Genomic DNA, 16,555 nt, shown 5'->3' with positions numbered 1-16,555 from the left:
TATAAAACTCACAAAAAAGAGCATGATTCACAGGATCCACCATGTCATCCTATCTTTCTTTATATATACACTGAGCTGTTAAATCACTTCTGCAAGATCATAAACCTGTCACCATTGACTAAACTGATTTTCATGAAAGGTTTCAGACCTTCACCTACCTACTCATGAATTTTCTCCTTGGAATGTAGCGAAAGCCATAGGATTCTAGACACTCATATGCATTTCAACTTCTTAGGATAATCATATAAAATATTAACTACAGCACTTGCACTTGCATTAGAACTTACATTCTTTCCAGCTTTAGCTCTAGTTTAGAAAGATTTAAAAACTGTTCATCGTATCTTTTAATTTAAAATCTCCTTTCCTCTCCCTCCCATCTCCAGCCCTCCTTTACTCCATTTATCAAAACAGACAAAAATCTTACATCTAATAAAAATAAAAAGTTCAGGACTACTAAAACAAGAGGATGGGCTCGATCCAAAGCCTATCAAAAGTAAGACTATATCTAATACGTACAAGGAGCTCTGGATCAGGGTTTGTGCAGTTCTGACACTGTATAATTATAAAAGAATCACCAAATTAAATTAATCTGCATTATTCCTCCAATCAACTTACGCTTGTCTCTGTGATATCGGTCTCTGCAGGAACACCTGGACCAAACTCCTCATTAGTGGAATCAGTTGGTTTCTCTTCATATTCTTTATATTCATAAAAATCATATTCGCCTAAATCTCCATCTACCAGCAGATCAGATTCACTGAGGTCTACTCCTCTGCTTCCATATTCAGTTGCCTCAGTTTTTTTATCATAATCCTCTCCAGTTATGTATTCTTCAGCAAATACTTCTTCAACAGGATTTTGCTATTCATATCAGTAGCAAAGATTTGGGAATAGGAGGAATATGTGGGTTATTGTTAGTAAAGCAATGTAAGCATACGCTGATCCACCATGATGACTTGTCAAAAGAAGAAAGAACAGTAGAACTACAGCATATTGTCTTTTAATTAGAGTCTGAAGGAATGGAAGTCCAGCCTTTCAGAGTAATTAAAAGATCTTTGTATAAGTAGTACAAAGAAGTAATGCTTTCATACGCTTTGGTTTTTTATTTCCAAAAACACTGAATTCAATATACCCAGTACTGTGTGTACTGCTTGCTTAGTGTTACTTTAGCGCCAAATATAGCTTAATTTCCCTGCTTGGTTTCACACTTACAAGCATTCACAAGTGAATATATGCAATGAGCAGAGAATAAACTCAGATCTTTTTACAACAGCAATGTGGAGGAAGTGCAAGCCCAGCCTTTTTCATTATTTTGTCTATAAATACCAATGCTGAGGTAAACTTCTTTCTCCTTGTTAATGATTTTGCAGTTTATTCATCAACAAAAGTCATGGCTCATGTGTGTCATGGTAATTTACATACTTATTGTCTGAGTCAAGTTTCACCTGCAAAATTCAGATTAACATTTCTGAAATCTAAATTTTTATCTTAAAGTATGTAAACTGTCAAACCAAGCAACCAACTCAAAAGCACTAAAGCCGTTTAAAAGAATGCTATATTTGAGATGTACAAAACCATTTGTGAAATAAAGGAGGATTGCTTTATTCTGCTGCAGAGGTCTCTTGAAAGGACAATTTTGAAAGAAATCAAAGTTCAGATATTGCTAATACGAAATGGATACTCGCAATGAACTGACATTATGAACTCTTATGATCTTAAAAATACATTAAGAAGCTAATCAACATCCAGAGTAATTAAAAAATCTTGACCTAATCATGATATTGAAATATATTGCAATTAAAATAGAAGGCAATTAAGAATTAACAATTGCCTAATTCCATTAGCTACAGGAGTCTGACTTGTGCCTTACAGTTAGAGCAAACACAGATCTGAATCAATTCTAGGCCAATTTTACCTTTATGCAGAACTGCTCTCAGTAAGGGGAGAATTTTGCACTTTGAGTCGACCTGATTACCACTCTGCTATTGTATAATTGGCTTATAACTGCCCAAGAAACTGAAATATTTAGATATACCTCTATCAATCAACTTGAGGGAAGCAAACATGAGATTTAACACAGGAAAACTTTACAGTAGAATGAGTAAAACATACTTCAATTCACTTTCCAAGATACGTAGAAGGAAAACCAAAAAAACAAATGGGGACTCTCTCCTTTCAGATATTTGAGGGAAGGGGAGTTTTGTACATCTTTTAAGCAACATATCTTAATTTTAAAAGGAAAAGGCAAAAGAAAATTGAAAACAATATTTCTTATAACCAGCCATCATTTTTCTAACACTAGCATTAATTAATATGCAGACATATTAATCAACACTGGCTTAGATGTAGCAATCTTAACAAAATAATGTTTAGGCTTTCATTGTTGCTTTCAAAAAATGTGTTTTCTAACATAAGTCAAAATAACAAATTTATCTTTTTTTACCATTCAAAATATAATGTTTCGTTTTGATAGAACAAGTGAAAAGTGAATAATTTGGTTTTGTTAGCTGAAAAAGAAATGATGGCTTCTGACTCAGCTTCAATATTCTGCTATGGTTGCAGCCATTCTTTGTCTTGTGTTAGGTTTGTTTTATGCTGCGTCTTAAGAAATACAGGAAAAATTAGATGCCTCACTAATGCAGGTTCTGACAATGACTGAGAAAGCGTAAAATCACACTAAATGCTGTTATAGTATGTATCTTTTACGTAGACAGACATTCACCCTTCTAAAATGTGTTTGTACTTTTTCAATCATCGACACCTGGTGGGACAAGTATTTTCTTGAGTCCTTATTACCTCATTTGCTTCAGTAGTTCTGGAAGGAGTTTCTGTCTGAGGTCCATAGTCATTTTCAGCTATGCTATAATCTTGAAATCCATCAACAACATTTGCCTAGTGTTAAAGAAAAAGAACATTATTTAGAACCAAATCTGTAGGAAAATTTGAGAGGTAGCACTTTTATTCAGGTTATGGTATTAGCCAGATGTATTCATTTAGTGGGGTTAGGTATATTTTTTTCTTATTATCAGAGATCTTCCAGTCTTGGTCTGGGAAAGATCTTGATTATTTCTTGGCTACCTTTACCCCTAGTTTGCCTTTTGCTGCTGCTTGATAAGTTTTCTTCTTCTTGGATGGATATTTTTCAGATTTTTTTGTTGTGGCCTTTTGGGGTTTGTCCTTTGAGCTAGCAGCCACTGTCCTCTTCTTCTTTTTGACCATGGCTTTCTTTTTCTGCAAACGTTATGAAAGATGGAATGGGAAAACATAAATAAAATGAAAAGAAAATTGAGAAAGCATGAACGAAAGAAGGGTAACCAAATGTGAGATGAATGCTGTCAGCCGTGAGACCTTCCATCTCTAACTGAAAGCAAGTAAAGAAATGAGTGAAAGAAAAACATTAAGCTTATATACAGAAGACACAAATTGACAAACCATATGGTAGGGGACAGCTGGACACCACACAACAAACAGATCAGATTCTGTTACCTCTGTTTGTGCTACTGTCTCTTCAAACAGTGGGAGTCCCTCTGTTACAGAATCAGTTTCTTTATAATCTGCATCCCCATACTCATAGTCATATTCGATAAAATCTTCTGGTGTGTACTACATTGCAAATGGAAAAATATCAGGCATTCCCAAGTTAGTGGTAGCAAACTTGATTAGCATTACTGGAAAGCATCTTGACCTTTACTTCAGAGTAAAGTTTAACAAAGTTAAGGTAGTATGAACAATTCATTATTACTCATTTTGGGGAAAAAAATACCATTTCTTATTTCTTTCAAAGCACAATACAAAAGTAATAAAAATAAGTAGTAGTTCCAGGAAAAATACCCTTCTCTTTTATTGGACAGCAAAGAAGAATCAACTGTAATTTTGATTAATGGGAGCACCAACAGATCTTTGTGAAATCATATATTCATATAGTCTTTCAATTTCAAATAATGCCCCTTTCTACCGGTGATGGTTTAACCAAAGTAGCACACTACCCATAACCTTTTACCTGTGTTTTTTCTTCAGGTGACCAGAAGAGCAGGGAGATTCCAATATATGACATGAACAGGTTAAGTAATTTCAGATACAGAAAGAGGCCACAACTCACAAATAAACATGGCTATCTTCCTCTTGTTTGTGGTAGAGTTCTCAAAACCAGGGCAGCTCCATGGTACACATTGCCTGAGCAAATGCATCACTGATGTAATTTCATTTAAAGGTCAGATCCCCAGTTGCTGTAAATTGCTCCATAGCTCTGTATCTAAAATAACTAGTATCAAATGAAGATTTGGCCCACAAAACCTTTACAAGAGAAATAGCTTTAGAATTGGCTTGTGTAATGTTGCAAACACAACCTAGGGAGCCAGGAACTCCTGAGCTGTACTCTTGGCTGTGCCATGAATCCTGGTCTCAATATTATGTGCACCAAGTACTAGTCATCACGGCTGAGGAGAAAAGGCAGCTTTAAACTCCTGCCATGCTTGAAGATACAGCAACTGGTTGGTCTGGTAAACTAAAGCAACCTCATGGCTGCTACTAGAGCCCTTTACATGTCCAGGGAACCAAAAGAAGATTGAATTGTGGCCAGAGTCTGGACAAGTGTTTGCTTTGCCTTGTTCAGGAAAAAATATTCTAATGTGCCTCATGTGAACTAGCCATTTATGAAATCTCCTCTCTCCTGTTACAGTCAGCATCACTGTCTGCAAAATGAAGACAATATCTGTTTGTTTCAGTTAGACTGATGAGAGGATTAGTATATTACTCTTCCAAATTAGTCTGAGAATTCATAGAAGTCACATATATCATCAGCATCAGAAAGAGATTGGCATTTTAGAAGAAATTATAAATGAGATGAAAATAGATCTCCATATTCCAAAATATATTCTACCATGTGACCAAAATACTAGTTTAACTGTTCTCTCTGGCAATACAGCAAGTATGAGACTAAGACTGAAAGGCCTTAATCACTTAAAAATCGCTGTACATGGGTTTCTGTTACTTCACTCCTGTGACTCCTCACAGTCCTACTATGACCAACAGCTTTTCTTTGAAAGAAGATAGAGATTTTTTTCAGCAGTGAGATGCTTTTTGTTCAATTGCCCTTTTGATTATTTCTACCCATGCACATATAAATTGGTTAGTCGTGAGTTTTGATAAACATACAGAAAAGATGTAACATACTCTTGGTAATCATTAGAAACTATATTGCACACTAACAGTTGCACTTCAAACTACATTTAAATAACAAAACATTTACCATTTTAGGCAGAGAATATCCACTTTGCAAGGTATATGGGTGCTTTATATCTGACTCATAAAATGTAAACAATGCTTTGATTTCATCAGTGCTATCTTTGTCATTAGGAATAAGTTGATTCTATTTATACTTCTCAAAACCAGCAGCATTTTAGACTTAAACCTCATAAGTAATATATGATTATTCTCTCCTTGTTTAGCACATTAAGATTCGGTCCTAACCCCAGTGAAGTCAATGAAACATGTTTGACTAATAAATGGTATTGTCCAAAGGCTTCACATGCAGCAATGGTACATTTTTACAGACCTCTCAATGTGTAGAAACATGTTTTCTGGCTTGTGCAGTTCTGGAAATGCAACTCAATACAGTTTGTTTCTAATGAAGTATGCCACTGTCATCTAAAAACCATGAACCACTCTGCTATGAAATTCTTATTGGTACCAAAACAATAGACACTACCTATGCTCAACATTATCCAATATCTTAAGGGGTAAGTGGAGGAACATTTTGGAGAGAATTACTGTGTTGTTCGACGGATTTAAATTTAAATATGCTGTTAGGAGTTTGTTTTAATAACTTCTAGACACATAGATTCATTTTTAGTAAGCATTGTAGACCTATTCTGAAACTGGAAACATTCATTCCAGCAGTACCTTTCACCAATTAATTAAAATATAACTCTGTGTTGCTCAGTAGCATAACTGTTTTACAAATCTCAGTAGTATGGCTTCTCCCAAGGTAAGCTGAATGGCTGTGCTGAATTGTGCCAACCACGTGGCTAATAAAATTGCAATAGCAGATTACAAATAGTTCTTCAGAGGCCCTAAACTAAACAGAAATGTTGAAGGGGGAAAAAAAAAATGAAAAATATCTGTGCCAAGTATGTTAGTATTAAAAAAAGAAAGTGGTGAATAAATTGAAATTTATGCTGAGAGGCTTAGTTCAAAAAGTCAGAGAACTAGAAAACAAAAAAAGCACAGGTATGCAGACAGATCTATTGCATCATGCATAATCACACAGAATATACTTCTGGGTATTGTGATTCACTCATTTCTGTTAAAGGGAGTGAAATTTTCTTGACATATGCAAAACATGATCACAAACACAACAGTATATTTTAGTTGCACTGATATTCAGGCACACAGAATGGATGGAACAGGGATGGATGAAAAGTGGGGAATGACAGTTTCCATGCTGGAATCATATTACTGCCAAGCAGGTGAAGATCTTCCATTTCAGAGCACAGAGGGTTAATACAAAAATTCTTGAACTTACAAGTTAGGACATGTGGCCACCATGCTGAAACAATATTCAAGTAGTTTCTACTTTGCAGTACTTTGTTAGTTCCTCCAATACAAGGGGTACAAATGGAAATATTTAGTAGTTCTAACCTTCCAACAAGATAAAGCTTATTCTTAGCAATCCTTCCTTTCCAGACATTTCTTTCTAAAACACCAGCAACCCTTGTCTTTCACTCCAGCCAGTAAACAGAGAGAGTATGTTTTGTACTGTACTGCATGGGTCCTGTTGCAAATAGTGAAATATAGATGCAAAATCTTCCAGGTGCATTTCCTGAGGCACGATCTGTCCAGATGGAAGAATGCATCTCTACATCCCTAACTGGTGTAAAGATGTAATTTAGAAATACAGTTTACTCCACAGTATGATTTTATCACCTCAACCTGATGAAGGCAATTCCCTGTTTTTAAGATGAGACAATAGGACTGGTGAAGGACTAGTCAGTTAAATAAGGACTAAATTTACAAACACCAAGGACAGATTTAACGGAGTGACTAATGGAGCCTTAGGCACCTGCTGTGAAGCTGGCAACTCACACCTACCCTGCCACTAACAGTCAAGACTGGATATGTGCCACACATCTCTCTTTTTCTGGAGCTACACAGCCACAAGGTCACCATTCTCAGATGACCAGAGACAGGGATATGATCCACTCAGTTTGAGGCCCGAACAAACCTTGAGAAAAGTGCCTTCACAATTTGGAAGCTAACATTTCTGAGTGCAAAACACAAGCCCTGCTATTAGTTGGAGAGTTCACAAAAAACTGTCATGGTTTACACTGCTAATCAAAGGAAAGATAATAAGTAGGCCCTTATATATGCAGGAGGAAGCATCTAGAATTTCAAAATTAATGAATGCAAATGGAAAATTAACTTCTGCCACTTTCCGAATTCAGTCAAGACTACTAACTCTAGCAAGAAATCAAAGCATGGAATGAAGGTAAGTATGACAGAGATGATGAGTGAACTTGAAGAAAGCATAATTTGTTTTATTAGCTCTATACCAAAGACATTACTGGCCAAGAATGCAGCCAGGGAAACAAGAAGCTTGAATGGGACTTAAAGGGGTATTCAGCTTATGGACACTCTGATGACCCTTCTATGGGTACGGTAGCCAAGTGTAAAATATACCTACCACAGATGTATGCAAGCATTACTTGAATCCTGCTGCAGAGATCTGCCTATGCAAGTTTATCTAAATCCTAATACTGCTATAGAACAGAATGGTTACAGATCTGAGACAACAAGGATGAGAAGTTCTGTTGTGAACACTGAGTGGTCATGGTTATAGCAAAATATATACAACTGTATTACCTTTCACAGTGGTTTCCATGAATATCAAAGAGGCTGACTCAAAATTATATCATCAACTCAAACAATAACTTGGTGAGAGATTTTAGCTATGAGACATCAGGTAACACATACTTGAAATGTGCAATTTTCTTCCTTTTGCTTTGCTCTCTTCTCTTGCAGGACCACCAATAGCTACTGAGCAGCCCTTCTTGTAATGAATATTGCATATGACTGTTTTTGTACAAATGAAAGGAAGAATAAAACCTGCTGCTTCTTCATGGAACAAAATATTTCCATCATGACCTCATACTTTCTTTACCAGTGTGATTATATTACAGTACCAGATCATCATGCAATTCCAATTAAAGAGATGAACTGGTTTCTTCATCATATGAACTTTAGAAGCAGAAAATCAGCAGCCTGCAAGGCCTGTTTCAACTGTGAAATGACTTAAATATTCTGAAGGAAATGTTACCTCGAAAACTGACTTTTCAGCTATCCATATTCTAAAACCCTAACCTCTCATTCCAAAATGTAGATTTATCAATGTTTGCTTTACATTTTCAAAGTAAAAAATTAATAATCTAAATCCTAAACCAAAGAACTGTCACAAGCTCAATTTTCCCATTGCCTAAGATTATGCAAAATCATCTAGCAAGCTAAAGAGGCAAAGATGATTTTGAAACATTCTAGGCCCACTAACGCTTTACAAAATGCAATAAAATAAAGGATGGCAGGCAAAGTGGGAGTTTTAAAAATCAGCTGCAGTAATATTAAAAAAACAAATGGTAGAAGATGTCATTCTTTGGGCAGAAAGAAAGTTAAGATTTAAAGGATGACCTCTTCTACCACAGAGTCCTTATATTGTTCATAAAAGTCATAAAAGCAAGGAGATAAAACAAGGTAAGAACAAAATCTTCAGTTTCCAAAGACAGACCTTGTCAAAAGGAGAATAAGACCCTTAAGGTTCTCTATGTTACTTCCTTAACTAAAAAGCCTATATATCTATACAAAGAAAAAGAGAGCCACGAAGATCACTATTTTTAATATCTGCCAAAGTAGCTAACTGCAGTTCTAAAGATGACAATAAAAACAAACACAAAAATAATTCTGTGTTTTTCAGAAAAATAGTCTTTCTGATCAGACAAACACCTCAAAGGACACTAAATTAACATGTTCTGAAAGGATGCCAGAAACCTCCAAGTCAACATATCTGGGGGCCATTTGCACCTTTACTTTACCAAGTTCATTTCACTAAAGGAAAACATTTCATGTCTTCTAGTAATCCATTAGTTTGGGACAGACCCAAGATAAATGAAGCTGAGTTCCTTTGGGGAGCAATTTCTTTAGCAGAAGTCAGACAGTGTGATTCACTGAGTCGTAGAATAATCTTCCAAGAGAAGATTTGAAAGCCTCATGGCTGGGTCTATTGAAAACTAGACCTGATGACACACCAGAAAATATATGACCCAGCATCAAGGATGATGAAGACTGACTAGGTCTCTCACTGCTTTAATTTCTGTGAGCTGCCCAAGCATATATGATTGAACTGGAACTGGAAGCAGAAAGTGTTTTGGAAACAAGACACAGGACAGACTATTCACAAGGTATTTATAAGAAAAGCATAGGTGCATATCTTCCCTAGGAAAGTAATCTTGATAGTTTTAAAATATAATTTCATACTGATATTTGATCCTTGAAACCTAATTATACATTCAACATGAAACAAACAAAGAGTACTGAACTGCTAAGCCACATCTTTCTGTGTAGTGATGACTGCTGAGGTCATCACACTGCACTTGACAAGTTGCAGAGATTCATACCTGGCTATTCCCAAGCAAGAACAAGGACAACTGATGCATACTTCAGTTAAAACAAGTCTGAAAGTTGGAAAAAAATGATAATAAAAAGCAGAGCACAGTATGTGGATATTACTACTAATCTACTGCTTTCCCATTTTCAGGCTGAATGACACTTAGGTCTGATGAAGCCAGAACAAAACACAGAGGAATAAAAGGATTCTGTATAGGAAGGTTACTGACATGCATCTATTCTAACAGCTTGGCCTGAACTGCTTACAGAGAACACCACAGTTCTGGCAAACAGCCGAGTTCAACAGAGGCTGTACACAAAAGGTACTCAAAGGTTGCCCAGTTAAATAAACCTTGTTTAGATACTTATCAGTGAGTTGGATGCAGAACAGGAATGACTTAATTAAAATGGAAGTCTAAAGACAGCATCCAGTCCAAAACTTATGTCTTGAAGTCCTTAGGTCACTTCTACCCAATTCCCTGTAGGAAGGGAGAAGTGAGGATGCAGGTTGGTCTTGCTGAGGTAGAAGAATAGTATGGGGATCAGGACAGCACAGCTGAGTAAGCCGGCAGAGAAGGATAGAATTTAAGGTATGTTCTCCCTTTCTAGACTGGCTAGATCTATGTCTTTATTCACAGCTTACTATTTCTGTGAATCCCATTGTGAGATGCTTGATTCTTCCTGAAGTTTCTTTAGGGTAAACTCAGCATTTAATTCAGGGATGAAGGGATCCTGCAAGTAAAAAGTAGGCATTGAAATCTTCTCTGTTGCATTACCCAGATTGCAGTTTGAATCTGGTGCTATGGTAAAAAGGAAAATGCAACAAGAAAAATGAAACCTCAATGCATTTAAGGTATCATCAGTAAAGACAATTTGATTATAAATCAGTGTCCAGTAAATCTACATGTGAGAGCACAGTCAAGGTCTTAAGACACTGAGAAAAAACCAAACACTTTAAAAAGCAAATATTGCAGTCCTGATGTTGCAGTGATGTGATATGCATTATCAGGCTCATTTAATAGAAAATCATTACAATATATTCCATAATTTTTTCCCATTTTATGGCTAGTAATTATTTTTAATCTAGATGAAGTCTCTTACCCTGCCCACAACAAACACAAACAACTCTACCAGCTGTACTGGAAAGTTGGCATAGGGTGGAAATAAGCCCATAAAATGACTCATTCAAGTCAGCACTGCTATTGAAAGAAATGCCCCAGAACGTCAATTGCTGGATATTTGATTGCTGCTTTGCAGAAAGAAACACTGCCTAGAGCAATGGGAGTCACACTCAGTTAAACAAAGTACTTATACCTTTAAACCTGCATCATTTTAGCCAAATCTTTCTGTCTAGATGCTTCTCTAGTGGTCTAAAAATCATCCAGCTTTTCAGAACAATGTCCTTTCTAGGCTGTGAACCTGCCAGGAGACCTTGCCAGGTGTGCGATGTCAAAAGAAATCCCATTCAGCCTCCTAGATGCAACTCCACAAACATAAATTTGCTATTTCACTGATGAAAAGTCAACCACTTCCTTTGGATTTTGTAGTCAGTGCAGGAAACACACAACAAGAGGCTCTGCAGTCACGTAATTTATCTCTAAGCCAAGTATCAGCTTCTTATTCTAGTCTGCAATAATTCAAAGGCTCAGAGATATAAGGCCAGAAGGGACTGCAAGACCACCTTGATTAACTCTTTTATACTTGCAGACTTCAAAACTTCTTACAGTCACTCTGTAACCAAGCCAACTAAAGTATGAATAACATTTCCCAAAACTTTTACAAAGTTAACTATCTTTGGCTAGAAGATATCTAGACATTCACAACTTTGCTACTTCGTTCTTTCTTTCCTCAAAATTTATTAGATCTTTTCCTAACTGAAATTATCTAACTTGATTGCCCTCTCTCCCATTTGCCTGTTACTAGTATTTTCTTTTTGTCAAGGATCTTTGCATATGGCAAATGAGCAACACATGTGATGATCCAGTATACGTTTCCACCGACAGCATACAGAAAAGTAATACTGCATCTACATTCTTACTCCTTTGTTTACAAACCAAGACACGCAGTGGATTATTTTGGCAGTTTTGCTTTGAGTGCTCATGCACAAACTCTTGCCCTGTATTAATAACCAGAATCTTTTGAGGCTAGAGTCCAACAAATATTTTCAGCTTCTGCTGGTTTAAGCCGAAACTGGCACTGAATGACACAAGCCTGCCTAGCCTTTGGCCCAGTGTTCTCTCTTCCCTCTTTCTATCACAAAAGTTTGTGTGAAAATGTGGAAGATAAACCCAGGAACTCAATCTAGCTAAACAACAGTCTTTTCATGTTGGCTTTCAGCATGATTAGTATCCCAGTCTGGTAAACCATGTACCCCAAATTTGCTTTCACTGACAGAGCAGCAGACAAAGCCCACAGATGAGGACAATCTGCGGCACGTAAAAGGTTCCTCTGTTACCACACGCAAGCAGACTGTGTTACAAGGTATACTTCCCAGTTCTGTTTGCCCTGCCTTTCTTTCTTTTCTTCTATGTGTGTAACATTGCCTTTAGTTGTGTTACCATTGGTTTTTATTGCTCTGCAATATCATGACTCTGACAAATTTTACATGCATTTCTATATTTCTAGCACAATTCCTATGCTGACAAGTCAGAAACTTTACAAAGGTCTAAGTCTCTACGTTCTACCAGCTACCAATAATCAAATTTTTAATCTCCTCAAAACATGCAATCAGGCATTTTGAAGTAATTATTTTCCATATGGACTAGCTGTAATTATATTTCTACCTTTTAATACCCTATTTAATTTTGCAATTAACAGCTTACAAAAATCAGCATTGCTATCTTCTATGACTTCTTCCAGTACCTAAATAAAACTAGTTTCATTTATTTCCTTAAAATAAATTATCTATGTGATCTGACAGGCTGCAGCTCAAATGACAACAAAGTAGGCTGCTTTAATAAGATGCTTTTTTATTATTTAGCAGACAACTCTATAATTCTGGGCAATTCAATCAGTCATTATTCTCGTGTATATTCATCACACTGGTAGAATTGCTGATGTGATTATTTCCGATTACTGTCACACGTGTTAAAGAGATCTATTGATTTCACTGGAAATATTTAAACGAAGTTACACATACAAACTCATGGCGAGCAACAAGGATATTGTGCCTTAGCTCAGAAAAGAAAATAATTCAATCACCACTCAGAGCAATAAATGAAAGCAATAGAAATGGCAGTTCTCAATTTTATCAGTCTTTTAGAGCTTTTCAATTGCTTTTCCAACTCACTTTCCAATGTTACATTACAAATTAAAATCTTTGATTTTATATTTTTATCTGTACGTACTCCCACAAACACTATGTGCTATCAAGGAGAAAAAATAGGCCTTTGAAAAATGCATTAAAAAACACTAAACCCAGGAGCATTTTTGTAATGGCTGCTGAATTTAATATTTGCTGACTCCAGTGGCAGCTGCATTAGGCTATAGAAGATCTGGATATAGACAATCATGGATATAGACTATCAGGTTCAGGATGGTCAAGGAGAACAGTACCAATGTTTTGATTTTATGGTTCCCTTTCTTTTTTTGGTGCCCACAGACTCTTTTCAATAGATATGCACTATATAACTGGACACTGTATATGATGAACATATAACTAGGCACATGCACATAGTTCTTATAAATATGATGAGGCTTATTTTTGTTTTGATCTACAGTTGAGTGCTCTCAACTGATGATAGTGTTAAACAGCTTTGATACAGCAAAACCAGAACATTTGGCAGCAAGAGATTTAGCTAATAATCCATTATGGAGTGGATGTAATCCCTGTGCTATTTGATTAATATTCTACATACTTTAGAAACATTAAATCACACGGTAATAATTCATTAGTAAAATTGCTAATTATTGAGCACAAGTATTCATTCCTCTTCATCTAGAATAGATTTTGAATCTACAGACTGATCCCAGCTAATCTCTGTGGAGTCCAAGTCTTGTCCATGTGCATTAAACTAAAGGACAGGAGCCATCACTGGTAGCCAGAGCATTACCTCCTGCTTGAGAGTTGACATAAATTTGGAGGTGACAGTACTCTCAACACAGTTAAAGCATTTAAAGTATTTAAATACATTACTCTTAAAGAGAGAGACCAAGGGATGATTTTAATTACTTTTCCCACCAAAGATCAGTTTATTAGATTGACTGTTCCTCAGTCTTATTTCAAAGCAGAAAAGCATTAGTCTGTTCAAACCTTCCAGATCTTCACACAGGAAAGAGAAAGAATCAGAGTGCTAAGTCAAATAGCAGCAATGCTCAGTAAAGTTCCCAAGCAAAATTTAAATTTTCTTTGAAATTTAATAATAAGAAAAAAATAATTTGATCTTGCTATCCTTTTTTTTCCTCCTCTTTGCATAACTTATCAACAATGTGCTTTCAATCTGTTCTGTTTTGGAATATGGAGATCCAGGTACGCAGGCACACAGACAGAAGGTCCTATGGGGTCCTCATGAAGAGACCAGACTCTATACACTGCAAAGTAGTGTAAAGGCCTCTGCCTATGTGTAAGTGACTTGACACATCTTGAACTGCACCTTTGATGCAATGGATGTGGGCAGAAATCTCTCTGAAATAAGTTCTGAGCCCTATGGACCTTTGTCTCTTGCTGACATAATTTTCAGTCAGAATAAATAGTAATGACAAATAAAATTGCCATGTATTTAGGACAAGTTCAGTCCCAAAATAGGCTCAAAGCAGGCATCTGAGAACAATTCAGCAAGTTTTTAATGATGATCTCTCGAGCAATCAGTAATAATAACCAGTCAGATCACACACTAGCTGTCCTGACCCAAGTTCAATTATGACTAGTTACATTTTGCAAAAACTTTGCACTTGGCACTGTTTAATGCAAGTACTTGGAATGCATACAACAACACACAACTGCTGACCCTCAGAGGTCTAATCTGAGAAACTACCTTGCCTTCAGTGAATTACTCAGTTTATGGCTGCGAGAATTGTCTATAGTGACAAACGGTTTCTCTAAATATATTTTGTGTTCCTGGGAAAAATTCCTACTCTGTTTTGTCCCTGTTGGTATTTACCTGCCATGAGTGGAACTGGCTGAAATAATTGTGTGTGCAAATGCACTTGTGCACACAGCTCATTAGAACACATGGCATTTCTAACAGAAGATGTTTACAATGGTAGAATACTCAAAGCTCTCATGTCTTTCAGATGTGGCATTTGTTGATACTGATACTGCTATCATTTTTTTAAGGAATTGCAGTTTAACTTCATTGAGAATGCTAGTTATTCAAATACTGCCAGTGTGATAGGTTCCTTTAAATGCCTGACATAAATGAGTGGATAGCAAAAATTAATTCACAACTGCAACCTGCTTCCTCCACTTCTAGAACAATGCATGCCATTTAGCTGGAAGTGCCTTGGGTAACTTGTCTCTAGCACAACCACTAATGTGCAATAAATGACTGATTACTCACCTCATCAACCTGAGGATCTTGAGCTTGAGCAGCATTGGGCACTGGGGAATCACAGTCTGGGCTATAATGCTCACAATAGTCATATGCAGCTCTGGGATCTGCTATAATCAACAGCTGCTGGATCTCACCCTGCAGGAAAGCATATGCAGATTAAATAACAAAACCAAAGAGGGTCTACAGTTCATCAGAAGTACAGAGTTTGCATTCAGAAACAAAACTAGGCACATAATCCTTAGATATTACCATCTGTATTTATAACAGAGCTACTAATTTCTTCTGCTATTATGGAAAACATCTTAGCTAACATGGCAAAACAATGCAAATTAATACCAAATGGACTAGGTGCAAAATTCTGGCTTAAAATCATGTCTGGATTGGAAAGCAAAGGGTGGGAAGGTGTAACTTCTGCTCTGTCATTTTTATGCTGTTTGTTTACTTCTTCACTGGGAACCAGTCTAAATTCCTAAGATTTAATTCAGGGCACTTCCTATTACCAGCATGCAGCTCAGCATGCAAGTGATCAACAGTACAATTCTGAGAGTTTGTATCACATCTATACTCTCAAAGAAAAAGACAATAAAATAAAATAAAAAAGTCTGTACCAGCAATATTCATTGGAATAAAAGAATAATTAAGCACTGTGTAAATCCACACTATAGAATGTGTTGAAAAAAAATTTAACTGCTAACAAATGTTGGTTTTGCCTCTATTCCCATATATCATGCATGAAAAAAACATCACAGTAAAGAGACCCACTATTCTGGATAATAAAAATGGCTCTGCTGAGATCCCCTACAGAGACCTTGTATGTTTATCATTTTCCACAGAAAGCTGTCTGGTATCCAGTGCATTTCTTAACATAGTGCTACTATTTAAGCAGCGTTAGGTAAATTCCTGCCAACATTTCCACTATAAATTTCCTCATCCAGGAGCTTCTTATGCTCTCATAAAAATAAGCTTGTTGAAAATTGGCACATTTTCTTGGTCAAAACCCATTAATTTCAATCTCTCACTATTTCCCCAGAAGGAGAGGCTTTTTAAACTTCCATATACTTCTAATATAATTTTTTTTTGGTTTTACCAAAAATAGGGGAAAATAAATAATTTTTTTAGTATACCTGCATCTGTTTTTTGTTTAAAGAGAAGATATCATAACTGATGGAAATCATACCAGTGACCTTTAACAAGGTAAGAGTTAATTTCAATCTCTCACTATTTCCCCAGAAGGAGAGGCTTTTTAAACTTCCATATACTTCTAATATAATTTTTTTTTGGTTTTACCAAAAATAGGGGAAAATAAATAATTTTTTTAGTATACCTGCATCTGTTTTTTGTTTAAAGAGAAGATATCATAACTGATGGAAATCATACCAGTGACCTTTAACAAGGTAAGAGAAGAATATTTT

The 16,555-nt window shown here is 36.1% G+C and overlaps 1 protein-coding gene across 1 annotated transcript in view; it reads right to left on the bottom strand.

The window, feature by feature from the left end:
- Positions 1-16,555, bottom strand: part of COL11A1 (collagen, type XI, alpha 1) — a gene marked incomplete at its 5' end in the record, with an annotated part of 124,448 nt that overhangs the window by 89,442 nt on the left and 18,451 nt on the right. Inside the window, 4 exons of the mRNA XM_009072143.1 lie at positions 616-861; positions 2,797-2,892; positions 3,487-3,603; positions 15,150-15,278. Of these exons, the coding sequence (XP_009070391.1) occupies positions 616-861; positions 2,797-2,892; positions 3,487-3,603; positions 15,150-15,278 (588 nt within the window). The remainder of the gene's footprint in view (positions 1-615; positions 862-2,796; positions 2,893-3,486; positions 3,604-15,149; positions 15,279-16,555) is intronic.

The sequence above is a fragment of the Acanthisitta chloris genome, unplaced genomic scaffold, assembly GCF_000695815.1.
Source record: "Acanthisitta chloris isolate BGI_N310 unplaced genomic scaffold, ASM69581v1 scaffold7503, whole genome shotgun sequence".
Classification (NCBI taxonomy): Eukaryota; Metazoa; Chordata; class Aves; order Passeriformes; family Acanthisittidae; genus Acanthisitta; species Acanthisitta chloris.
This window is presented reverse-complemented; position numbering and strand designations above follow the sequence as displayed.